Raw genomic sequence first — 27,842 nt, forward strand, 5'->3', positions numbered from 1 at the left:
ATCTTACCTCGTACAAAATGAATTTAGCAGAGTAGAAATATGAGGAGAAACAAATAAAAAACTTGTCTAAGCTTGAGAGTAAGATGCAAAAACAAAATCCACCGTAAAGTATTTTTAAACGCAACTTCGCTTTTTTATAAACAAAAGACCGTTATATCTTTCAAATCAAGGGAAAGAATAACTTCTCCACTGTTGAATAATCACTGACGTATCAAAATAAACGGAGAATCTGCAAAAGGAATAACGAATCGCAAAGAATTCTCTTCTTAAACATTCATTCCTTTTCCACAGTTCTTTATTAACGGACAAACACATTCAAAACAAACTACACTATTTACAAGATGTTGCCATACAGTACAAGCTAAATCAAAACAAAACAAATAATTCTTAGGTTATAGGTGGACGGTTTGTATTCAGACATTGAAAATAATATTGCACAATCTTAAATTGAACACATACATAAGACAAAAAATAAACAGAGTGAAATATTTTACAACATGTTACAAATCCATTGACTGGAAGTTTAGTCTTTCTGAGAAAAACTAAAGAGCTGAGCACTCGTGACTTTAATGATCTTTCTCATTTCACCATATATGTGCGGGAGGTGGATAAAACACTCTTTTATCAGGAAGAATGTTAGAAAGTTCCACCTAGATCATTCGCTCTGGTTTTAATTAGCATCTTTTCCCTCACCTATTGAAAAAAATATGGGGTCAATTATTAAGCTTTGAAATTATTAATTTTACATTTTCTTTCTTTCCTTCTACTTACGGCCTCAGAGGCTAGTGGTGAGGTACCTGCTTCGAGACCTGATTCCACTAAAGATCTATCGCATATACAGTCGTCTGATGTCATGGTCCAAACGCTCTTCCGTTTATGTGGTGCTGAAATCTAAGAAAGCATGCTAACTTAGGTATCTTACTTGCCATCTGACTAAGGTTCGAAATTACGAATTTCACAGTTGTTGCTTGAAAAATAGGTCCATCTCGAAATAGTCATTTTGTTTCCAAATGGAATTATAATATATCTAAATAATATATAATTACATTAGAATTACCTATCAACATAATTTTTTGTGTTCAAAGTATTTGTACTTTACTAATTTCCCTCGGTTCGGTTTCGGTTACCATTGGTTTCCTCTAGTGCATATAACCGAAATGTGAATATTATGGTTACATTTTAGGCAACAGGCAGTTGCGAATCAAATGTTAGTAAACAAACAAATTCTAAAGACTGACGGTCCGTTGTAGGTTCGCAAATGAAAAAGCTTTTAATATGCAGCATACAATTTTACGCTTAATTGGAATAATTCCATACTTCTAGTCTTTAAATACGGTATTAGAAGCCAATGATATCGTAGAAAAAAATATATAGATATATTTTAAATAAAGAAATGTTTGCGAAGTTTGATGATTAATTTGTAAGTAAAATTATAAGGAATATTTGTAAATTAGAATTATTTCAAATGATAATGTTTGAAATATAGGGTGAAATATATTCTTCTCGTGCATAAAAGAAATTTGCATGAATAAAAGCTTAAATTAGAGATTGTTTATTCACTTTAATATTAAGTTTGAGTTGAAAATTCCGACACAGATATGTATTTTTCCTTTTAAAAATGTCCGATTTTTTTTTTTTTATTATTCTTCGCAATGGTCTAAGTACGAATGCTCCTCCATATTCGGAAATCTATGAAGTGAATCCTATTATCAATACAATTATCAACACTGAGGCCTCAGTGTGCTGTATTCAATATGTGCTTGATAAGTCATTTAGTATTTTCAAAAGCCATTGTTAAACTCTTTCATTATCATTCAAGTTGCTATTAACGTCTTTTTTAAAATGTTATAAAAGATTGCTTATGTTTGAATAGATTGTAAATTTAATGTGAATCTTGTCCATCACGCATTTAACTATTTATGGAATGGCCTGGTTCACTTAGACATCAGAATTATTTATTAAGTTTCATTTTTTTCTGTTCAGCTTTTATTTAGTCTTGAGTAAATTTTTAAATATCTTTTTTTAGATTTTATCGCTTTTATTGCGTATTATAGTCGATTATTGCACGATTAATTTTAAATATGCTATCTTTTAATTTATCTTTCTGTACTTTCATGTATTAAAAAAATGTTAAAAAGCTTGAAATTGAGATTTTTTTAATTATGATTTATAAAAACTAAAAGATTTTGTTTTAGCATTGAGATATTGATTTATGATTAAAGTAAAATCTTAAATTTGTATCTTGAACTATGATTTTATTTAAATATTTGTGAGTCAAAGATAAATCTTGAATATAATTTTTTAATACAAAATAAATCTCCTGATTTAATTTATGTCGTTAAAAATATTATTATATAGAATTTTAATTTTAAAATTTTATTCTGAACAGTTGGTTATAATTTTCAAATTTATTCACTTTTCAAATTAATTTATTATTATTTTATTAGATTCTTGAATAAAAAATTTTGAATTTTCCATAGCAAATTTATTGAATTTTTAATTTAATAAGAAAAGCATGGACAGTCAAGAACAGTCTCAAACTTCTGTTGTAAGAACTCCATTATTCCCTGCATACTCTGCCCAAGCACAAGGAAATGAAGGTTTGTTTTTGGAAATAATTGACATTTAAAACTTATATCTGATTTCATTTATATTGTATTTTGTAGATATTTTATTTTATATTGTATATTTATATTTTCATTTATATTGCATGTCGTTTATATATTTTCTAGTATAATATAGTTGAACCAAAATTATCCTTATGGAATCCTTTCATGAAAGTTATTATGTGAAATATTATATTTATTCAATGGAGTACTGTAGCAAAGAGGATGTTCAACCTCTTGATCTCTAATATATAGGGTATTCTTATAAATATCCCAATTTTGCAGGGATTGTACCTTGCTTTATTTTGAACAAAATAAAGCAAATTACAATCTTGTTGTTCATTGGAAATAAAAAAATAACAGATGAAAGTTTAAATTCAACTCTTAAAAATGTGTTGTATTTACACTTTCAGCCTATTATTTTTGATTTCCAATAAAAAATAAAGCTGTTCTTTGTTTTCATTTCTTTTAATAGCCTTGCAAAGTTAGGATATTCATTTGTGAACACATTGTGTTATTCCAAATATTGTTGAATATTTTTTCAGCTATGATCTTTAAATTCTGTATGATTGAATCCAACTATTTATTAAACATCTTATTTATAATATTTTATGTATTATTTTTAAATAGTTCAAGCAACATATTTTTATTTGTATGTATGAAATAAATCATGGGCAACTTTTAGTATTTGATTGCAATAGAATAATTGGTACTTATTGATTAATGGTAAAGGATTAGCAATAATTTTGTTGGATAGAAACAAACAATGGGAAGAAAAAAATGTTTATCAGTTTTTAATTAGTTTTAATGTTAAGATAATTTTTGTGCTACATTTGGTGAGTTTTGGTTTTTTCACTATTAATTAATAAGTACTTAATTATTAACATTCTGTAATAGTATAGTTGTTGCATATATTTAAGTAACCATAGCATTTAATTTTTTCAATCACATTTCATGTAGAATAAAGACAAATATTTTAAATTTATTAATAGAAATTGATGCTGTGGAAATAAAATAAATAATTGGTCTGCATGAAACATTTTTTTTTTTTTTTGCAGATGTTGTCATTGTCTAAACATTTGTTTAATCTAACTAATATATCAAGAATCTGTTTTTAAAAATAATTTTAATATCTTATTGTTCATTTTATGTTGAGAAATATATTTTTGAATGATTACCATATGTCAAAAACTCTTAGGTAGCTGATTTATTTTATAATCTATATAAATTAATATATTATTGAGTAATCATATTAAGTTTCTTTCATATTACCCATGGCTATTTCATTTATTGAGTAATATTTCTCCCTTTCTTTTGTATTTAGATGCATCTAATAGCAACCAAGACTGGCTATGTAATAGCAGTTACTCCCCTGCTACTTTTGAAGAAAGTTCTATCCAGGAAGAGTAAGAACATTTTTATATAGTGATTCAAGATCTAAACTGTTTCGTTTCTCTATAACTTAGACTTTAAAATATTGGAAAGCTCTTTTTGTATTGAACAGTGAAAATCTTTAGTACAGTACTAATCTTTATTTTCTCTCAAAGGCATATCCAAGAACCCAGGGTGATATTGAGATAAAATTGTAACGCAAGGCAGCTATATATCTTATTTGACAGTTAAATTGATTCCAAATCTAAAACTGGATAGTATTACACAGGTAAACAGGGAGGGGCTATTAATTCAGAGCAAAGCCCTATTTTTGCTCTCTCTCGTATCTCTTTTGGGTGTCTTTCCCCTTCTGGGCTTTCAATCTTTTTATACACCAGACTTTCTTTACATACTAATAATTATATGCGAAATCCTATGTTCTAAAGAGACCATCAATATTCCAAAAGATAAAATACATTCATACATACAAATAGAAGTGAAAATATAATGATACATGGACCTTAACATGTTTCCGAAAGCACTGAACCATTTGTTACTGTCTGTCTCTCAATATAATTATGAAGCATTAAAGATTCTTATATAATTTATTAAATGTGATTTGGAAGTTCATTTGGCATCATCAATTACATGTCTATTAATTCTTGCTACCATTTTAAATTATCTTATCAAGAACAAATCATTTAAAATAATTGAAATTTTTACCTCTGTTTTGTATTATATAGCCAACTATCTTTTTTCTATTCAATTTACCATACTTTTTTATGTGTATGAGTGTTAGATGTTAAAGTGATTTTAATTGTGTCAATATAATATAATTTTACAATCTTTTTGGAATTATTTTACACTCTATTGATGTTTTTTTGTTTTTTTTTTAGAAATATAATTTAACAAATACTTAAAGATAAGATTTTATCTATATGAAGTACTACTTTTTGCAACATATGAAATATATTATAATGAAAAAATACACATTTTGATTGTTTGAAATAAATTAAATATGTGATAGATAGTAAATTATAATTTTTGCAAGTAATCTGGAGATAATAATTTCTGCATTTTAACATTAGGAATTATGACATTTTATTTTATTGTAATGCTTTTTCCTATAAAATTTGTCAGCAGATATAAATTTCTCTATCTTCTAGTGCATTCTTAAAATTTTATTTTCTAATGGGTAGTTTGCAAAACAATGCAAACTTGTGTATAATTATATTTTATATTAACATCATTATAAATTCAACCTTTTCTTTTTTTAAATTTTGTTTTCAGAAAATTTGATGAGGATAAAATTCATTTAGAAAAAGCAGAGCATCATAAAAAGAAAAACAAATTGAAAAAAGAAAAGAAGAAAAAAGAACATATAAAACAACACCACATTCCATCTCCAGAATCTTTCTTTGTGCCAGAAGAGTAAGAAAGCTTTTCCCCTATTTCTTAAACTTTGTTTGAAAATTTTTATTCTAGATTTGTAAAAGCCAAGAACTTTTTGTAATGATTTCTGAGTTTGGAAAGCTATTGAGCATATGGAAAGCTATTTGAAAGTGATCAGAGTAATAAATTAATTGTCTTCCATCATGACTAGCAAAATCAATGTTAAGATTTAGGATGAGTACCTTTACTATATCCATGATGTCATGAATATTGTTTGGAAATATTAACATATGATAGCTCCTATTAAAATTTTTATTAATCAGAATTTTCTGTTTCAATACCTTAATAATTTTCAGTTTACCTCAATATTCTTATAGATTGATTTAGATTAAACTGGCTTCTTGGCGCTAGTTGGCGCTACTTTAGAAACAAGAGGCGCTCCCCCCTCAGGCTTAAATCGGCTGTCTTCGAACAGCGGGCTTGTCCATGGCAAGTGCCATAAGAAACAACAACAGATTAAACTGGATACAGACTTTAAAATTTGATGAGATCTGCTGCAACTATTCTTTTAGTTTTTCTTTAATATAACTATTCATTTTGAGGAAATGAATCATTATATTAATGATTCATTTCTTTAAAATGACTGATGGCTCTTTATGACTTTCCCCTGATGAAAATTTAACTGTACTTCTAAATAAAATGAATTTTGAATTAAAAAATAGAGCCACATACTTGGGAGAATAGAATATTACTGAAATATAATTCATTAATTGTTTAGTTATTGTATTATAATTTAGCAAATATATATGATTATAGCAATCTTTTAAAGAGCTACAGTGAAATCATAATAGATCTTAAAATTTTCCTAGATTTATCATTTTTTCCAAATCTATAATAGATTTTAAAATAAATCCATTGCTGGTAAGGCAATGTTTGTTTAGAAGAGCAGCTTTACTAAGATTACAATGACCTTTCTAATCTCATTTAATATTATTTTTAATAGAAAAACTTCTCAGATACTGGTATTAAATCATATGTAATCGTTTAATATATTTAATTGTATTGGATATTGATAATTTTTGCTGATTATTTTTTATGAATTAATGACAGGAAAAGAAAGAAGCACTTTATATAATTAAAAAACAACATATTCATATAAGAAAAAAGGTTTTGATTTGCTTCATCAGGATATTGTATATATAATATATAATCTTTTTTATAAATATTATTATCCTAAATTATGGCATTTTTTTAAATGCTTTATAGGAAGTTGGAGGATTATTTATACATTGTCACATTTTTTATTTATTTAGAATTAATTTGTATTTCATATGTAAAAATCGTACTGTATCATCATTTACAGAAAAGCAAGAATATTTTTTAAATGTTTTATTAAAAACTGCTGACAGATATATTGTCATATATCTCCTTTTCCCTCTTTTTTGATACATTCTGTCTTATATTATGTGTAGCTAGCATTTTATATGAATTTTTGAATGAGGCTGATTATATGAGTCAATCTCATAATGGATTCATGGATAATTTATATTGTTAAAGATTCATTTAATAGATATTTATATGCTCGATCCATTCTCTCTTTTCTAAAATGGTATTTTTTTTATGACTAATTTGTCCTTAGCTAAAAAATAAAACAGCAGGTTTTTAAAATAAAAATATGTCCATAACAAAATCCCTAAAAATGTTACTGAATTTTTTGAATATTTTAAAATTTTGTAGAAATATTTTCTGATGTTTTATTTTAATTAAATATATTATATTTAGTTACTGTTATTGGCAGTTTTTTTTTCTTCATTATTTTTATGGAAACAAATGTTTGTTTTTCGTATAAGTTGAACTCTCCCTTTTCTTTTTTAGAGATTCTATTCGAAGTCAGTTGAATAAAAAGACTTTCATTGAAGATACTGGCTTATCCTTTGAAAGAGCCTTTAGAGTAGATCGAAAAGCAGATCCTGAAAATATTTACTATGACTGTTTTGAACAGAAGAATATAGCAAAATATAAATTATTCCCCAGAATTCCTGTTGGTTGTAGCTTACAAGAACAAAATTTATATAAACAGGCTTCAATTGATAATTTTAAAACTGATGTACCTCGTTATTTTAATAAAAAATCTGTGAAACTTTTAATGAAAATTGCCAAAGAAAGCAATGCTTGCTCTCCTCCTTCGCATGAATTTTCTGGCATTACTTTAAATTTCATTCCTTTAGGTGATAAGAGTTCAAAATCTGTTAGTTCCATCAAGGATCAGATTACTGCGAGATTTGATGGAGTTTCTTCTTCATGGAAAGAAACAAAAATGCCTGAAGCAAAATCAGAAGCAAAATCGAGTCCCAGCATAACAATAGATGAAACAGTACTTGAATCTGAGTTACGAAGCAAAACTGTCATGTTCAATAAAAAAGTATCGGAATCTCCTCATGATATTCAAGCATGGCTTGAATTTGTTGATTTTCAAGATGAATTATATAATGCACACATAATTAAAGAAGGAAGCAAATCTTTGCCTGAATCTTATCTTATTGAAAAAAAAGTAGCTATTTTGGATAAAGCCCTAAAACATAATCCAAAGAACGTGCAGCTGAATGTAGCAAGATTGAATTTATGCAGGCATATATGGAAAGCTGATAAGATTATATCCAATTGGGATGAATTAATATTTTTATATCCTAATAATACTCAAGTATGGAAAGAATATATTATTTTCATCTTATCAAATTTACAATATTTTAGCACTCCACGTATTTTAAAAGTGTTTGCTAAGTGTATCAGAACATTATCCAATCTAAGTGATGGAACAATGACATCTCATGCTGTTCCTCCTGATATTATAAAGAATATGCTTGGTAAGTAAAACTGCTCTTAAATTTGGGTTTAATATTTAATTAAATATGTTAGTTATCATTTATTGAAATATATTCTATTTAATTTTTATAAGTATGCTGTAAAAATATATCATTTTATATTTCTATTTATTTAATTCTGCTTCTAGATCTCAAAATTAAACTCATTATAATTACATTTATTGATGATAAATAATTTGTGTGAACGTTGAATGCTCAGTTGGGAATCCTATGTTTTCGAATTTTGTATTTTCTGATATTCTGTGCTAAAATGCAATTTAGAATTCCAAGTTTTCTTTTATATTTTTCCATTAGTTTTTAATGTTATTTGAAAACTCTAAAGCAATAAAATTATATACATATGTGTGATAATTTTTTTTTTTATCTCACTTGTTTTAAAATTTTTATAAAAGCTCATATTGTTTCATTATATGAGCAGTGAAAACCTTCTATTTTCCGAAGTCTCATTTAAGTGATTTCCTTAGTTTCACTTTGGAAATAAGAATGTTTCAGTTTCGAAATTGCATAAATACTGTGAATATGTTTCTTACATTTTTTTTCAAATTTGTTGTGAAAGTATGTCCAATTTGATTTTAGTCGTGGTGAAATATTCTATTTTCATAACCGTTTCTAAATTGAAATTTTGATTAAACTGTTTAGTCTTGATAAATAAGTGATATTTTGAACTGAAATATAATCATTTTATATATTTTTTTATTTCTTTACAATTGTTATAATTAATTTTCTTTAAATATCATGATAACTTTACTAAGTTATTATTGAATAATAATTAATGAGTGCTTCTGATTTTGGTTTCCTTTTTTATTTGCTTACAAAATGTAATTTTATTCTATATGTAATATTTAATTTTATTCTATATGCAATATTATTTAATTTTATTTCATGCACAATTCAGTGATTATTGTATTCTTGTAACTGAAAAAAATGCATGAAGAATATTTTAAAATTGTTAAATCACTGTTTTTTTTTTGTTTTTTTTTAATTGATAGGAAAGGAATTTTTTAAAATTTATAACAATCTATTAATGAAAAATTAAATTATTTAATTAGTTAAGTTTTATGAATAAAATAAACTTTTGCAGAATAGAGTTATATACAATTATTTAAGTTTTTTCTGTTTAATTTCCTTGTTCAGAATTTCCGCATTGACCATATTGTTATATTGAAAAGCATTCCCCAAAAAGCTGTACATACTACAAATGTAATTGATAATAAATTATTTTCTGATATGGAAGAAAGGGAAGCCAAAAGTTTAATTAATAATGATTATAGAGATGAAGAATTGGACGATTTTGTAAGTTGTCAATGAAAATAGCAATGCTGTAGAAACTTTACCTTACAAGAAATCAAGCAAGTTGTTAAAGATGGCACAAAAACTGTCTGTTTGATTTAAAAAAGAAGACTAATACAAATATAAAAAGATGTACTTTAGGGGAAGTATAAATTTTTTTTTCACTCTTTATTATTGTAAAATTTTTAAAACATGTCAGTAATTATTCTTTGTGAAAATTGCCAGCATTAAAAAAAATAATAATGATTGTATCATGCACATTGTTATTAGGCTATGAAAATTCTTTCAACTAACTTTTTTTTTGTTATAAAAATATTTATTCATTTTTATACATATTTTCTGAATGCGAATTATATGTATTACTTTTTTTTTTCTGTTGTAAGTTAGCTTTGCTGAATGCAATTTTGCTATGTGTGTTATGCACTAATAGTATAACTTCTGCATTCAGCTAGGGTTTGCTGTATTTGTAAGCACATAAAAAATATATTGTTAATTTTCTCAAATGGTAGCTGTACAATTTGATTTTGTTAATTTTTGATCATTCCTTTACAGATATTTTTGACCAATTATGTTTTATTATTAAAAGTTGTGGCTACACAGAAAAAGCAATTGCTACCTTTCAGAGTCTCATAGAGTTTAATTTGTTCAGAATACCAACTTCTTATACATTTTCTGTGTCTCAACAAATAATTTGTTTGGAACCATTCTGGGACAGTGGTGCCCCTCGCTTTGGAGAAGATGGTGCAATTGGATGGTCTGATACTGTTAAACAGAAGAAAATTTCTCTCACTAAGCTAGTCACTGAGTCAGGTATGTTAATTTATTGTTTTTTAATTGTAATACTGTTTTCACATTTTTCTTTTTTTCTCATAAAATTTCATAAAAGAGCTTAATTTGATTCATTGCTAATAATTTGCATTTATGCCAGCCTTTGTGAAGTTTCCCTATTTAGTATCATTTTCCAAGGAGGAAAATCTAAAATCTTTTGGGAGCTTTATTTTTATCCAAAAAATTTTATTATGATTTTAAAATCAATCTGGATATTCATGAGAATTGCAAGTTATATCAGAGGAGTGGTAATATTTTGATGGGAAAAAAACCTGTAAAAAGGGGGATGATATGGAGTGAAAAAATAGTGGATTTTCACCATGCTACTTAGTATGGGTGCACAGTAAATGAAGATGGAGGGTGTGAAGTTCAGAAGTTAACACATAAAAATGGTCATTATTTTGTTCCTCAAGAGCTTCTGAAATCTGAAATTTAGGTAAAAAGGTATATCCTAATTTTGTTTATTAGTCTTTTTTATTTTATATATTATTTTTTTCAAATAAGTAATAACTAGTTTTTAAAATAAAAATAATAAGGAATGTTTTTATTATCAATGTACTGCTGAAAATGACCAGATCAAAAGAAAAAGAAAAACAAGTTAACATGTTCTAGTTATTTTAAAATGTCGTTACTGTAATAGAGAAAATCATGCATATCAGAATAATGCAAATAATAATATGCAAAATTGTTGCATATATATTGATGCATGTAATTTTTTTCTGTTACTGTGTTGACATTTTAAACTAGCAAGGATATATTAATTCATTTTACCTTGTCTTTAAACTTGGTCTTATTCGGTTGTATACTGACAATTACATTTTTTATTAGGAATCCTATTTCGTGTTAATTATTTGAATTTTAATATTTGTAATTTTATTAGTTCTTAAGTAACCATCCAAAGAATAGATCCCCCCCCCCTGTTATCTGATTGCAGCAAAAAATATCACCAAATTTTAAATTCTTCTTTTCTTTTTTTTGTGTAGATTTAAACAATTTTGAAGATGATATACTGCATGAAAAATTCCCAGAATGGAAAACATGGCTTGAATTTGAAAGATTAAGAGAAAATAACCATTGGCTTCCATGGAGACCCAATCCTGAATATGACCAGACGTTTGATGACATAGATGATGCCGATCGGATTGTTTCCTTTGATGATGTATCAAAATATATGTTTCATATACCTGATGAGGAGCATCGATTCCTTCTTGTACATAATTTTATAAAATTACTGGGTTATAATCCTCATTTATTTGGGTGCAATTCTAATAGTGTAGAAGATATGAATAATCAGATAACTGTAGATAATTTTGATATCTTATGTGACAAAATAAGTGATTCATTGTTTAGTGAGCAAGATTCTAATCCTCTTAAGTTCAGTTCTAGATTTTGGAGTACAGAGTACATAAATTTTATTAAAAATGTATTTTTGCAAGCTAAAGTGAAATTTTCCTCCAAGTACAGAACTCTGCTATCATCTTTATTGTTGAAATACCTCCAAAAGATTGCTTTAGAATCTGATATTGAAAAAATTGAAAATGTTAAGAAATTTGCTAAGAATTTATTGAAAGAAGCAGAGAATCGAAATTGTTTATTGTTATGGTATGAATATATTAAAACTGAGCTCCTTAGTGGCTCAAAATCTAAGGCTAAGAAAACTGCTGAAACATTGTTTACTTCTAGTAGCTTAGCAGTTGCTTCTGGAACTACGGCAATGAAAGAACTGTGGTACTTTGTTAGATCTTATGTTGATTGTAGCTTGAATATTCAGCAAGACTGTGTTATTGATAATGAATTATTTTCCCATAGTGAAGTAATCTGGCTTTTAATTCATATTGGTAGTAGAGAAAAATATGCACCTTATGATAATGAGTTAATCAAACCGACAATGATTCTAAAAGCTGCATCAGGATTTAAGAATTTTTTGAACCAAGAATTATCTTCAGTAGTGGGTGCCAGAAGTGAACTCTGCTATTGTTTAGATCCACATTCATATTCTCTAATAGATTGTGCTAAGTGCTTTGCCTATCTGCAATATTTTACTCAAGGTCTTGATGCATCAATCCAAGTATTGAAAGAATTATCCGAGCATTTGGAAAATAAAGTGGCAGGTTCAATAAAAAGGTAATTAACAAAAGTTAAAAAAATCGTATTCTTCATGTGAAAATAAAAGCATACCAGTGTCTACATATGCAGTAGACTCTTAAAGTACAGTTTATTTTTATGTGTTAATTTGCAAACAAATGAATATTAGAATTAGAGTAGCAATACATTAAATAGTTATTTATTAAATTTTACTTAGTTTTAATATTGTTACTCGGAGTACTTTCGACTTGTTGGTCGATGTAAAAACACAATCAACAGGCCCCTGTACCAAATGACAACAACTTTTATTAAACACGAAGAAACAAAACATAGGCAACAAATATACATCCAAGACGAACACACATAATACACAGCAGCACACTACAACAAATAGTAGCAAACTAGTAGTAATAACAACGACAGCACACAAAGCAGACAGAATTCAATGGGAGGAGGGAATCTACGTAGCTACATTCTACGGTCTCTCCAAACGTGTGCAATTCTCTACTGTCTCCTCGCTTTAGCTGTATCCAACTGCCGACACACTACTACATGGCTAGCTACATCTCACACGACTCGATGCTCCTTCTACAATAAACACCAGGATTCAGCACACAGCTCAATTCTGCAATCGCTTGAGCTCTACACAACGCTTGCTCTTTGTGGGACAGATACAATTATTAGCCGTTGACTCGCTATGCAACTCTAAACCTTTAGATGACGCAATACATGACTGACTTCGGCTTAAGATTGCCGGCCTGTTATATTTCCCGGAGGCGGACAAAGTTTGTTCTGGAACAATCATGCATATCTCTGTTCCCATTGGCTCGACCGCCAACTGGAAGATTCTAGTATTATCTATTTTGTCGCCAATTCGTGAGATTACTAATTCGGCATACGATCAGCATCCAACAGATCTGATCGTAAAACGGCCTTTCCAGTGATTGAACTAACAGTGGTGGGAAGCAACATTACAGATTTGTAACAAAATCAAGCATAATTCACACTTAAATTGTTGTATCCTAAATTGTTGTCCTTGATAAACCTAGCTCCATGAAGCTTAGCATTATCATTTATTAGATGAAATAATGTTAATATTATCCAACATCCTTCATATAAATCATATTTATTAACTTTATTTCATTAATTTAATTACGAGTTTAAAAAAGAAACAGGTTATACTTTTGGAAGTCAGTGTTTAAAAAATACTTTATGTATTAATCGAAATATTTACTTCTGTGAATAGCTAGAAAAACTAGCAAATAGTGTGTTATTACTCAAGAATCAACCAAGACGTAAATTTGATCTTGGTGCCAAACACTCATTTCGGCATCATTACTCCTTATGTCCCACAGATTATCTGATGAAAACTGGCAAATCTTCGGCAGCTTTCTGTTAGCTGTGCTAACAATCTATCAAATGCAGTTTTTATGCCATTAGTTTTATTTAATATGTATATATCATTTAATAAAAGCATGTTTTTTTTTTTTTTTTTTTTCTATTTCACATTAACTTTTCTAAAACATTAAAAGTTTAAGATACCAAGAAACAGTTTTTACAAAAATAATACTTTTATTTCCAATTTTTTAAAATCTACTATAGTTTTTTTTAAAAATAGATATTAAAAACGCTCATTTGAAGAAAAAAATTTTAAATAATATTTTATTTACTTATTAATTAAAATATTTGCCTGTACGAATAGTTAGAAAAACTATAGTAAATAACGTATTATTACTCAGGAATCGAACTAAATTAAACTCACTGGCACGTCAGCACCATGTGGGCCAAGGCCTACAGTGCCCATATCTGCTTTCTTGATCGAGGGCCCTGGGATACAAGGCATATGTCTCAGCAAGGTGGTCAGCCTAACACGGAACCCCCAGTGTTAGTTCCCTAGCATGCTTGTTCTTCAGTTTATCGACCCACTGACGGGATGAAAGGCAGACACAGGAATGAACTAAGACATAAATTTGACCTTTGTGCTGAATACTTATTTCAACATCATTACTCTTTAAGTTGCACAGAATATCTTATGAAAACAGGCAAATCTTTGGTAGCATTCATTTAACTATGTCGACAATCTATCAAATGCAGTTTTTATGTCATTAGTTTTATTTAATATGTATATATCATTGTATAAAAGCACATTTTTTTCTTATTTCATATTGATGGCAAGCTTTTCTAAAATTTCAAAAGTTTTAAGTACCAAGAAACTTGAAAAAAAAAAATTAGAATTATGAATTTACACAAATTGACAACAAAGTCAAAGCTAAATTATTTTTTTATACATAATATTTATTATTAAGGAATTTTTTTATTTTCAGTTCTTTTTAGTATGTCATGGTTTTTTAAAAATAGATATAAACAGTGCTCTTTTAAAGAAAAGAAGTTTGAAAAATTTTAAAAATATTTTATTAATGAAATGAGTTTAATAAATATATAATTTTATATTTAAAACAGATATATTTTAGAAGAAATCTGTGTTTTTCAAGCTGAATTACTCAATTTCCATACAAGAAATTCCACGGTTTCAATGAAACCTCTCCTTCTTTATTTGTATGATTCAGTGAAACAGTATCCAAATAATGCTAGACTTCTGCACATACTAGTGAAATGGAGAAGTGCATCAGCTGTTGTGAGTCCCACAAGAAGGTAAATACAAATAAATTTCTATAAATTCATATATTTGTTCATATATTTTCATATGTTTGCATTATTGTAAATAATCTCTACTAATAATAAAGATGAATGTGTGTGTATATGTGTTGGCACTCTGCAGGCTAGATCATTTCATCTACAGCTAATACATATGTACTTTGAAGAATGGGAATGTACAAATGGCAGCAATTTTTTTGAGATTATTTTAATTATAATTTCAAATCGATCATTTAAAAGTTAAATGAAATTTTGAAATTTTTTTTAAATAACACCAGAAAATATTATTGTTCAGAATGAATTTTGCACTATTTAAAAATCTTAAAACTACCTTTTTAATGATGCCAATTTAATACTTGTATGAATTTTTTATAAATTTAATTAGATTATATAGCTGCCTTGACATTTTAAATTTTTTTCAGTGGTTCATCCAATGTTGAATTAGTAGGATTTTTTTAATTGATGGAAGTTAAAGAAGGAGGATTATTTTTAATATCTATATTGTTCACAAGATAAATAAAAAAAATTGAAGTCATAATAACACGAAATTTAGAAAATAGATGAAACACATTTACATTTTTAGTTGCTCTATTATGTTGGACTGGTCTACCTTATGTACACAGTGAATGAAACATATGCAAGTCCATTAAAATAAAAGGGTTTTAGTGCCTGGCTTTTGAGGGCATCATAGACATGAAATTATATTTAAAACTAAATATAACCAATATGCTTGTTGAACCATATTGCCATCAAAGGCGACTAGTTATAGGTAAATCTAAAACACCTCATTTTCTTTTTAGGTTTTTTGCTAGCATCTTGAAGGAACCATCTAAAACAAAACCTATAACGTGGATTTTTGCACTCGCATCAGAGCTTTCAATTTCCTATTCCCTTTCTACTAAGAGCAATTCAAGTGCTGATTGGCAATTTTATGGTAAAAATCACCAATACTTTATTTATCATTCATTATTTTCCCCCTCTTTACAGAAAAGTACAAATTTAACATATTTATCATAAAAGTACAAATTTATCATCATATTTGTACAAATTTAACATATTTATCATAAAAGTACAAATTTATCATCATATTTGTACAAATGTATCATCATATTTGTACAAATGTATCATCAATAATACCTTCTCTATAGTACAGTTGTTCCCTTTTGTGTCGCAGCTCTTAGAGTCAGGAGATTTCGTCCAGCAGTTGATATAATCATTGTTGGTGCTAGTAAGTCTTGTGAACCCTGCTTTGGCGGCATTTTTTTTTTTTTTTTTTTACATAACATTCCTAATAGGTATGGAATGAGTTTGCATAATTTTATTTGTGAGTAGTACTTGATTGAAAACTTTCGTCTTTTCCCCTGTTTCTTAATTTTTAACTTTATAAATTCCTTAATATTTTAACTTAATATAATTTTGTAACTTTATAATAATATATGTTTATAGTTGGGCCCAACTATTCGTCTAAATATTTGAACCAAAAATTTACTTGAAAGAATTTACTAAACATTTGAACAAGAAGAATTACTTGAAATTTCATTTCTGATGGAATGGTATTATGAAGATAATCGGCACCCTAGACAAATTGTTACTTCTTCACTCCCATTTGTCACAAATGATGCAGAAAAACTAAATGGAACCTCGTTCCCCCCCCCCACTTTGTCATTATATTTTATATTAAAAATTGACAAAACAATTTGTTTTGTCATCATGCTTACTCCCCCCACCACCACCACTGGTGCCTTTGGTATATATACTTCCCAGTCACTAATCTATTAGTCTAACACAGTATTAAATAATCCACAACTTACAATTTTTTTCAGCTTTAAATTTTAATACTTGATTAATACTGTATATATTCCTGCTAAAAATACATTTTGGTTTTGATTTTTAAGTAAGCTGTCGGTTTCACCATTATTTTTCATAATTTATGAAGATGATTGATTTAATAATTTATAATTAATTATTCATTAAAAGTTGTACTTCTAATTTTAAAATATTGAAGGATGTTGTTAAAATCTATCAAAAATAATAATTAGTAGTTTTTCTATATCAGAAGAGAAATATTAAAATCCTTATACCTTCATTTCAATTCACTGAGAAGTTACTAGACACTTAAATTATTCCAGAAATATTTGTATTGAAATAAAATAAAGTAGCTGCATAAAAAAGTCTGGAATTCTAGATTTAATTTTAAGCATTTCTGAAAGATAATCTAAATCAGCTGCTAGTAAAAATATTTCTATTTAATAACGATTGCTGATCATTTAGAATGCCAGAAATATTTTGCAAAGTTTTTTGCTATCTACTTTTCAGTGTAATATTATCGCAATGTAATCCTATATATCGAATTCTAAGTAAACCATATCTAATCTTACCTTTTTAAAATTGTCTTAAATCTGGTGATTACTTACATATTAGTAAATTTTTCTGCAGAAACATTATTTTTTGGTATAATTCAGTTATTGATTGTCTGCAAAATCGAGCATATTTTTCAAAAATACTACACTGCTGAGAATTTCAATAAGTAATTGAAATTCTCAGCAAAAAAAAAAAAAAAAAAAAAAAAAAATGTTATAAATTATAAGAATTGACAATAGAATAGGGAAAACGTTACAAGTAATTGTATTAAAAACCGTCCGAACTATGTTAGGAATAAAAAATATATTCGATTTCTGTGTGCGCAATTTATTAATACTAAAACATTCAAAGATATTTTAATTTACAAAACTGCAGATGATTGTTATTTGTGTTATGCACAAAGAAATGGGAATATTTTTAAAAAGGAAATATAAATAATTAGGATCTTTATGCATGATATATAAATCGTCACATTTTATCAAATTTGATGAGTTAGAAGAATAATAAAATAAATTTCACAATTATGTGTTCAAACTTTATAAGAATTCAATTTACAGCTTCAATAATGCTTGAGAAATTTATTTAATTACCAATATGATTAAAAAATTGACAATATTTTGTTTAATGTTCTAAATAACTATGCAGCAGTTATCCTAATTGCAATTTATTTAATGTCACAATATTTAATTCAGTACTTTCTCCTACAGAATTAGTAAACTAATGTTTCAGAAGAAAAAAAAACTGCGATAAAAAGCTTTTTCTAGGGTTCGGACATGGTAAAACCGCAAAAAAGCATCCTGGTTACGACGGAGAGGACAGGTGACCAATTGCCACTACGGGTGGTCGAAATCGGAAAGGCTATTTCTAACAATCGCCTTTAAAAGAAGGGGAAAGCATCTTCTAGCTTTTCTCACTGAATGCCCATATTCAAAATAGCTCTTCTGAGTTTGGGTTCCCGAAGCTTAAAGGTTAAATCTATTATATGTTCAAAATGAAATGCACTAATGCAATGATATGCAGTTCCCTACTTAATTCATACAAACTGCTCTGTTTTAGTGTCATGAAAAACTTGAATACCTTGAATAATAAAAAGATTAATATCTTTAATATAAAATATTTAACCACATTTCTTTTTTTCCCCCTTATTTTGAATGATATCTTCTTCCGTCTTAGCATTTGGTATCATAAGTGATACCTTTTTAGTTCAATATTATTTGTTAAATAATATTTTGTATTTGGTACAATATACTTTCTGCTAATTGAAAGAAATAATTATCAATATAATATGCTAGCTATTTTTAATGCAATAATTGATCTGTCAAAACAAATTTTAAGTTTAAATTTTAGATTGCTACTCATATATATGACTTTAAAAAAAAATTTCTGCCTCCTTCATTTATTTTATATTTTAATTTTCTCTTCAGAAGTTTTGCCATCATCTATGGGTATACACTGGAAAATAAGATCTCTTTATGAAAAAGCCTTGAATTCTTCAACATGTGCATATATTCCTATTTTATGGCGTTCCTACTTGAAATTTGAGGTATGTTTTCTAATTGCCATTGTTATTTCTTTTTTATACAAGCTTTTTATGAGATGACTTAATTAATGTATGTTTAAGAAAATTCTTTACATTTTCAAAAAATACTTTCTAGATTTAAAATTTGTCATTGAATCCTGGCCCTAAAATATATTTTGAAATTATATCTACTTTAATAAAATGCTTGCTATTTATTCAACAAGATTTAAGCAAAAATTTCTTACGCATTTATTCAATTCAATTAACATAAAAAGTGTTAAATAAATTATTACAGTTAATTCAGAGTTATTATAATTGTAGACTATTAACCGTTGTGTGATAAAAAAAAATGTTATTAAAAGTAAGTACTTATGAAGTTTTTAAAAAACTTCAACTAAATTTTTTTGGAGAAAAACTAAATTGTAAATATATCTACAGTTAAATATTTTGTATTCTCCTGTATTTGTTTATTTCCATTAAATAAAAAGAGTGTTTACCTATTTCTATGATATGTTTTAACTTTGCCGTAATAAATAAAGAATGTTGTGATTATAGCTTCCATAATCTATATTGTAGATATACAAGCATTTTCATTATGAGAAAGATTCAGGGACAAATTATGCACATTAAACAAAATTCCATTGTAGTTGATTCAAGAAAATCAACTTCATTTTTGTTGAATATTAACACATTGACTGCTGTACTGAATTTCTGTAATTTATATGGATCTGCCAGTTAACAGTGATCACCATGGCAGTCAAGGTGTTAAATACCTAAAAATTGAATTTCAGTTCTATGGAGACTATTTGTTACCTACGTAATCCTAAACTTCTTAATTTGAATTTTATTTTGAGAGAACCATTCTTTAATCAATTTATTTCTGTCATTTATAACTGTTCTATATTTTGAATGAAATAAGGTTGTATAACTCTGTAGCATTTTTACTTATTATTGTTTTCAAATAGTTTATAACAATACAAAAGGTTATAATTTTTCATTTTCATAAAATTAATTATTGTATTACAAGTAATCTGTTCTACCATGGATGCAGTTGATAGAGTTTTGGGTGACATCATACACATTCCAATGTTGAATTCACGATGAAACCACAATCCATAAAATAATAATTGATTTTTAATTATATAACTGTCTGTTTTATATTAATTTTTTTGTTAGACTTTTTTTGAAAATAGATATTAACACTATGTTTACCTAGAGTTGGCATATACCTATTTCTACCATAGGAGCTAAAGTGAACCCTTTTGGTATTTGATTAGAAAAAATATAAATTGACCCATCTATTTTGAATTTAAAGTAAAAAACCTTTAGTATTTTCAATCTGTTTGTTGAGGTTTTGTATGATGAAAAGGTAGTTCCTCTGCGTTTATTTTCTAATCTAGATCTTCAATGCCTTCTACCATCATCTTCACCTTCTTGCTTCATATATACACACATTTCACTAACACATACTTATTTCTATACTTATACCTATATCTATGTGTGTCTCTATCAAACCTTTACATATTTAATTATAAATGTATATTTAATTATTTTCAACAATATTTATTCAAATGATAATGACCCCTTTGGTAAAAGTTGGTATACTATTTAAATTCCTCCAAAACTAAAAAAAGAAAAAGAAAATATTTGCGATTATATGTCTTATAAATATAAGTAAAAATTAATTAAAATATTCTCATAAAATACGGCAATAATTTTCTTAAAGAAAATTAATGAAAAGTTTTCTCAGAGGGGTCAAAATGACCCCTTGGTAAACTTAATGTTAAATTTTGCATTAAATACTTAAATTAAAATAAAATAGAATTAGGTGAACTTGAAATTTATGTATGTTTAAAAGTTTGTGCCACTGATGCATTTTTCCTACTTTCTTTTCTTTTTACGAACATAATTTTTTTTTTATGTCAATCACCTTTTTTATTACTTGTAAATTTGTCTTTTTGAAAGTTATCTGTTAGATTTAAATTATTGATAATGAATTGAATAAAATCATGCTGAAAATTACATAATCTTCTTCATTTGTTTCAGATTCTTAACAATGAAGTTGAGAAAGCTAAAAGTATATTTCATAGAGCACTGCAAAATTGTGGATGGTCAAAGGTAATTATATCATATTTTATGTCATATAAATGTATAAAAAAAATTTAATTTATGATTGTGTTTTATCTTTTTGTAATTTACTGTGTATCAATACAGAAAATCTAAAATACAGATTTTTAAGAGATTTTATAATCATATTTTTTTTACCTTGTATCATAATGACAATTTTATAATGACCTTTTTTTTTTCTTTTGCTATAAAATATTTTGGGCATTTTAAATGCATTAGAAATATAAATTATATTAATTATTATTATTATTATTATTTTTTTTGCAATTTTTGGTAGAGGCATAACATTTTTTTTTTATTATTTTTAAGTGATATGATTTATCATGCTTTTAAATATTTTACTTTTAAATTTACAATTGCAAATTTGCCTCATGTTAACAATTGATTGAATAAAATATGTTTTCAAAGATAAAAAAGTTACATTTTGAAAATATTCTTACAGATTAATATTTTACAATTTAATTTGTATTTGTATAAAAAGACAAGATTTTTTTAATTGTTTGTAATGATTTTAAATCAAGACTTCCTTTTTATGCTTTTTGTTTAAAAGAACAACTTTTTGAAGCATTATATCTTGAAAAATCTGATTTTTATGCACATTTTATTAAAAATATATACAGAATGTCCCAAAAAAGTGGAACGAACCTTAATTTTCTGAAATGTTGTATTTACTTCCAGTAACAAAGTTTCATTAAATAAAGTGGGGAATTGTAAGAAAACAATTTGGCTTCTGTAAAAATTTATTATAGAAAGTTTAAAAAATTAAATTTTTATGCATCCCCTATAGTGAAAAAAGGCCAATTGATAAAATGTCTCTCATACAATCATCTACGCATATATAAAGTTTGCATATATATTTATTCAAAACAAAAAAATTGTTATGCAAAGATTTGTCAAATAGTCAAATCATCCAATCATCATGACTTGAAAGAAATTTGCTAATATCACATAATGTTTTTTTACTGATTGGCCAACAACTTAACTTTGATTTTGATTTATGCTTTATGTAATTCTAATACCAGCCTATTTGTAGAAAACAAATTTATTTTCAGCATTGTTCTAAGAAGTGTTTTCTCAGAATGATTTAGCGATCACAATCTACAATCCTTTTTTCCTAGATAGGCATGGGGAGAATGAGATGTTATATATGTGATGCAGAAATGGACATTTTGACATTTTTTGTTTCCCCCATGTTAATGTATGAATGGTCAGCCCAGAAATCAACATTCAAAAACCGACAATGTAGAGAATATTTCAAAATAATGATTGACATGTCTTTAATGATTGACATATATCTCATTGAGTCTTTGGATTGTTAAACAGTTACATAGTTAATAACATGAATAATGTCTAAAATTTTATAATTGAGCCTTACTTTAGGTAAAATCAAATATATATATATTTGAGAAATATAATTTCTCAAAAAAAATTATCATTTTAATCAAAACAGAAATATTAAAATCCTGTCTTTACATCATAAGAGATGAGTTTGATTGCATATGTGCAAGTACTATTAAAAGAATACACCTGTGTATAGGTGTTTATTTTGAACAAGTTTTTAAGCACTTTAATTAATGTATTGCCTAACCATTTTTTTAAAACTAAATGTTGACAATTGTGTTATTTTCTGATACTTCTCTTCTAATAATCTTTCATAATATCTGAAAATTACAAAGAAAGCCTTTCTTCAAACACTTGAATACACACAATAAAAAAATTTCCTAAGTGAATAAGCTTACATTTTATTATCTTGACAAATTTTACAGATAGATGCATGAAAGTGTGTAGATGATTGTAAGAAAAATATTCTACTGATTGATACTTTTTTCAATATAGGGATCATATATATATATAAAAAATAAATAAATAAAAAAAAAATTGTGACATTTTATTTTCTTTTATAAAGTCTATAGAAGCTAAAATATTCTCAATCATTTGAATACCTTATTTGATGAAACTTTGCAACTGGAAGTATATGTCAAATTGCAATACTTAAGAAAATAAATGTTTGTTTCCTTTTTTATAAAACAATCTCTCTATATATTTTTCAGTTTCCTTATAATTGCATAGTTTTTTTTTACTTATAGGAGTTAATAATGGATGGTATAGAATATTTCCCAGATGATCTAAAACAAACAATTGATTTCATGGTAGAAAAACAGATTCACATTCGTACACCTCTAGAAGAAATTAAACTTCTAAAGGAATATGGAGTTCAAAATTCCTAAGAATACAAAATTTTTTATCTATAAGAAATTATATAAAATTGTAATATATGTGTAAAATATATTGTATATATATTTTGTACAGAATTTATAAGAAATATGTTTAATAATAAAGTATAAAAAAATTTTTTTAAAGCACAACTTTAGTTGACAGATGCATTTGATACCAAGAAGTGGAGGCACAGTTTTTGTACTACAGTCATAAATTCCAATTTAATATTATAATTAATTTATTTACTTTTCCATTTATTTGTTGAATAACATTTACATTTTATTTTTACATTTCAAAAGTACATATGTAAAGAAAAATAATAGATTGAAGTACTAATTATTTTTTTAAATCTTATTTGTGATCAGAAGTATAATTTTATATTGGTGCATTAATCTAGAATTTTTTAAACTTTCATTAAAAAAAAATTTTTTTTTGATTCCAAGTTTATGAACAAATTTTAAAAAATGTGATTAAAAGCTAACTTTTCACAACATATATATCTACAGAAGGCACAACTTGTATCTAAAAAATGATATAATCCAACACTCTGGAAATCTTGTCATATATGTTTTTAAGGGTTTTATTATAAATTTTATTTTATGTATCCTGATGAATTTAATATGAAAGATTCAATTTATTAACACATTTAGCTGATCACTGTCAAAATTACCATTTCACGTCTATTATTACTGATGTTTCTTAATATTTTGACGATACATCTTTTGTGTGCATTTTTTAAATTTATATTATTATTTATTATTATAATTTTACCATCTCTTTTTAATTTTCATAAAAATTTTTTAGCTTCTTTAAATCTTAATTGATTATTTCAAATTGAAATGTGGAAAGCTATGTACTTTATACGAATGCTGTAGTTGTTTTTGAATCACTACATGCTCATATTAATTACTTTTTTGATGGTTTGAGTTTGCATGATATAATTACTTATTAGCTGTAATATTTTGTTATGGTGGATTCCTTCAAATACAAGAATTTTTGAAAATTAAGATTGAAAATAGCCTTTACTTACACTGATATCATATTTTGATTAAAAGAAATATATATATTTCATTTTTTATTCTCAATAGTGAAAAGATACAAACATTCAGATTTATAATAAGTGAGATTTAATTTTAGGAGAAATTAAAACCTTATATAAATCTTATGCTTACGTTATTAAATAGAAAGCTTAACAATATTCTAATGCATATGCAAAATGAACTCAACTGTTTCGTGCATCATCATTTGCAATTGTGGTCCAATGCTCTACATGACTGTGTATTGGATCTTTCTACAGTTTCCACACTTTAGTTCATAAGAAAAATATTTTTTTCTGGTGCCTTATCCTAATTTGAATGATTAATTCTCCAGAATTTACAGGTTTTTTTTTTTATAGTTATCTAAAGAATAAGGATTTTAAAAAAATTATCTTTGTTTTTAAATCATTGCAATTAACATAGCTGTGCATTAAAGTTGCAAGGTATCCAGAAAAGAGCTGATAGTTTTTAATAATGTAATATGAATGTAAGCAAAATTGTTGCAGGTATTATTACTTAGTAATGTGTAAAATTAATGGAAATTTCAGCTAACAACATTCTTATTGAATAGAATGTCAATAAGTCATAATCTGGCTTCAAAATGTTTCAATTATCAGAAAACTGTTGTAAGTCATTAGACAATTTTTCTGACAGAAACTTTCATAGAAACATTATATTCAACACATCACCTTTAATGTGAGTGTTATGTCTCTACAAAATGACATACATACTCCAATGACTAGAATTATTATAATTACATACCCTTGTAACAGCAGTCAATATATTCTTTCAAGTTTGAGATGCTATTCAGACAATCTACGAAAATAAAACAGCATCAGAAATAACAAATTTTAGCTTTCCCTAGCATCATTAATTCAGGTTATTCTATTATAACTTGAATTAGTGATGATGCTATCATTTTTATGTAAGCTTCTAACATAGTAGTGAATTTCTATTAGAATTCTTACTTGTGTCTTACCAAATTCATAGACGCTGTAACTATAACAGTGCAACATTTCCTTCTGCCAATGGCATTGTATGTTACTTCTACCATCATTAGTTTTTAAATCAAATTTGGCATTATTTTGGTTTTAAACTTGAGTTAAACATAGCAAAAACTTGAGCAAAATTTGTTTCATTATGAATACAATAACCTGTATTTCACCTTTGCTCGCTATTTGTAGTTTCATTACACTTCGATAAAATACACCATTTTTAATTTAATTAATATGAATTTCACCATTCAATAATGCATAAATAAAAGCATGCTGAAGCAAAACAACCAAAAATGCATTCTCTCTAATTTATTCTTTCAAACCCCTTTCCCTACCAAGTTTGATGCAAGTTTAAGTTGGCTGGATTACTGTCCAATCCAGTTACAGATGACTAAATAGTCAGTTTAATAACAGGATTAGTGTTTGTATGTAGAAGAAAAGCAGCACATTATGTATAAGTCTTCCGATAGCATATACTTCTTTGAGATATATGTTCATTTCCATTATTTACCACAGGGAAAGAAATAAGGAAAATATTGCAGGGAATATCCTATTGTCTTAGGAAACATAAGTTGGTATTTTCCCATTAATGATGTCAAACTTGAATATGGCATTATTCCATTAACACCATCCAGACCTATTACGAGAGTTATCATTTACTAAATGATTGAGTTTGTCTGGAACCCGATTAAATGGAAAAGTATCAAAAGTATTGGTTCAACAAGGCAAACTTCAAATATTTTTCTGTACAATTTCAATAGTTTTCTGCCAACTAAGCAAATTTAATGACATCTAATAATTAAAGAATTTCAAATACTTTTTATTATAATTTATTTAACTGCCATTTGTTTATGGTATCTAAGGATTTTTTCGGAATAAAACAAAACTTGGTTCTATGATAAATTTGTTTTAGAGTAGCCCAAAGCAAGGTAAAAAGAATATTAGTTTAAGATTATAAAGTATGTCATTGTGTTCTACTTACATTGGTTCTAGTAAAAGATTTCTCTGTTCGGATTATTTTAGTAATGAGTTATTTTAATATTTTTAAAATAAATCTTAATGGTTTTGAAGTCTAATACTTATATCTTCCCAAAAAACTAGAGGGTTCATCTTATCATAATTAGTAAATATTTAACATGTTACAAATTCATTTCTCCTTTCGGTACCATCTCCAACAAGACTTCGCAAACCAAAGCACATTTAGCATTATTATTCATATTGTCAGGATACTGCTAAAAGTGAGCAAATCGAAAGAAAAACGTTTAAATGTATTCTTGTTTTAAAATGTTATTTCTAATAGGGGGAGGAGAATCACATATATTAAGTACCATCAGTATGCAAGTTATAGCTAAAAATGGCTAAATCAAAAGAAAATGAAAACTGACAAGGGGAGGGCACGAAGTTGAAAATCGAATTCAGGATGAGATTTAATATAATGGTAGTATACATTAAGAATGTTCACTGACGAATATATTAAAGCATAATAGACAGTCAATTTCGAGAAAATGGTTCTCAAACGTTCAGCATAGTTTATATACTAATAAAGTGTTACCATTGCCAAGGCACAATTATAGTGGATAAGGTGCTGTTATAGCATTCATGACACCCAAGTTTGGTCCTTGGTTAGCATTTTCGGCTTTTTTTTTTCTAGATTATTTTAAATTAATTTAGTAGTTTTAATTAATATGTTTTTCATTTTTATGCAAAAATATTTACTGTTCTAATTTCTAGATTGTAATTTATTTTTAGAAGAAAAGTAATTATAAATATGAATGCATTTTTTAAATATTCAGAAGTACTTAAATTATATTAAAATTTAAAAATGGTTTTAGTTAATGTGATACTCATTTTTTAATGGGAAAATAAATGTATTTCCTCTTAATACATAACTTATTTCTTAAAAAATAATTTTGAACATTTATATGGTTCTTGAATTACAATTTAATTTTTAAGTATTAAAATAATTATAAATATAATTTCAACAATAAATATATTTCAAAATAACTGTTTTTATCTTAAAATCATTAAAAAATAAAATTTTTTGGATTTTAATAATGATAACACAGATGGCACAAAATTTTTAGTAACATTATATAATACGCTTTGTGCGCTGCCCAATTTTCTGAATAAAAACAAATTTGTTTGCAGGTAAATGAAATTTGTTTTCTGATTGATTCCTTTAAGGTTTCTCTTGTGTATAATCATTATTTATCATTTGTGCAAGCTGTCAAAATATATCTATCTTGTTTTAATTGTTTTTACGATAATTACCATTCTTTCTTATCTAATATATAAAAATGAATTTTTGTTTGTTCGTATTTTATGTGCTGACATACCGTTCATCCGATTGCGATAAAATTTTGCCAACTAATTACTTGCACTTGCGCGAAGCAATAAGTTGAACTTATATATTAGATATAATAATTGTAGGCATGGTATAATTATTATATCTAATATATAAACATGAATTTATGTTT

At 26.5% G+C, this 27,842-nt stretch overlaps 1 protein-coding gene across 3 annotated transcripts; it reads left to right on the forward strand.

Moving 5' to 3' along the window:
• The first annotated feature begins 1,226 nt into the window (after window positions 1–1,226).
• LOC129981704 (nuclear exosome regulator NRDE2-like) lies at window positions 1,227–23,503 on the forward strand. 3 transcript variants are annotated; one of them, XM_056092649.1, is made up of 12 exons: window positions 1,227–1,420; window positions 2,481–2,600; window positions 3,931–4,012; window positions 5,268–5,408; window positions 7,245–8,233; window positions 10,094–10,351; window positions 11,353–12,493; window positions 14,915–15,106; window positions 15,910–16,043; window positions 18,895–19,013; window positions 21,036–21,107; window positions 23,204–23,503. In XM_056092649.1, exons 2-12 carry the CDS (start codon window positions 2,516–2,518, stop codon window positions 23,342–23,344), a joined length of 3,354 nt encoding a protein of 1,117 aa, XP_055948624.1. In that variant the 5' UTR covers window positions 1,227–1,420; window positions 2,481–2,515; the 3' UTR covers window positions 23,345–23,503. The 3 variants fall into 3 exon arrangements, with proteins under 3 accessions (XP_055948624.1, XP_055948626.1, XP_055948625.1); XM_056092651.1 differs by having other exon boundaries at window positions 18,898–19,013; XM_056092650.1 differs by having other exon boundaries at window positions 2,510–2,600.
• Window positions 23,504–27,842: the final 4,339 nt, after the last annotated feature.

Source organism: Argiope bruennichi, chromosome 8 (assembly GCF_947563725.1).
Source record: "Argiope bruennichi chromosome 8, qqArgBrue1.1, whole genome shotgun sequence".
In the NCBI taxonomy this organism is placed as follows: domain Eukaryota; kingdom Metazoa; phylum Arthropoda; class Arachnida; order Araneae; family Araneidae; genus Argiope; species Argiope bruennichi.

Bases quoted from the DNA above. Each gene is read 5' to 3' on its own strand.
- LOC129981704 (XM_056092649.1), top strand. From the start codon at position 2,516: ATGGACAGTCAAGAACAGTCTCAAACTTCTGTTGTAAGAACTCCATTA. The intron at 4,013-5,267 runs GTAAGAACATTT...TTTTGTTTTCAG, and splicing joins GAAAGTTCTATCCAGGAAGA to AAAATTTGATGAGGATAAAA. The intron at 10,352-11,352 runs GTATGTTAATTT...TTTTTTGTGTAG, and splicing joins TAAGCTAGTCACTGAGTCAG to ATTTAAACAATTTTGAAGAT.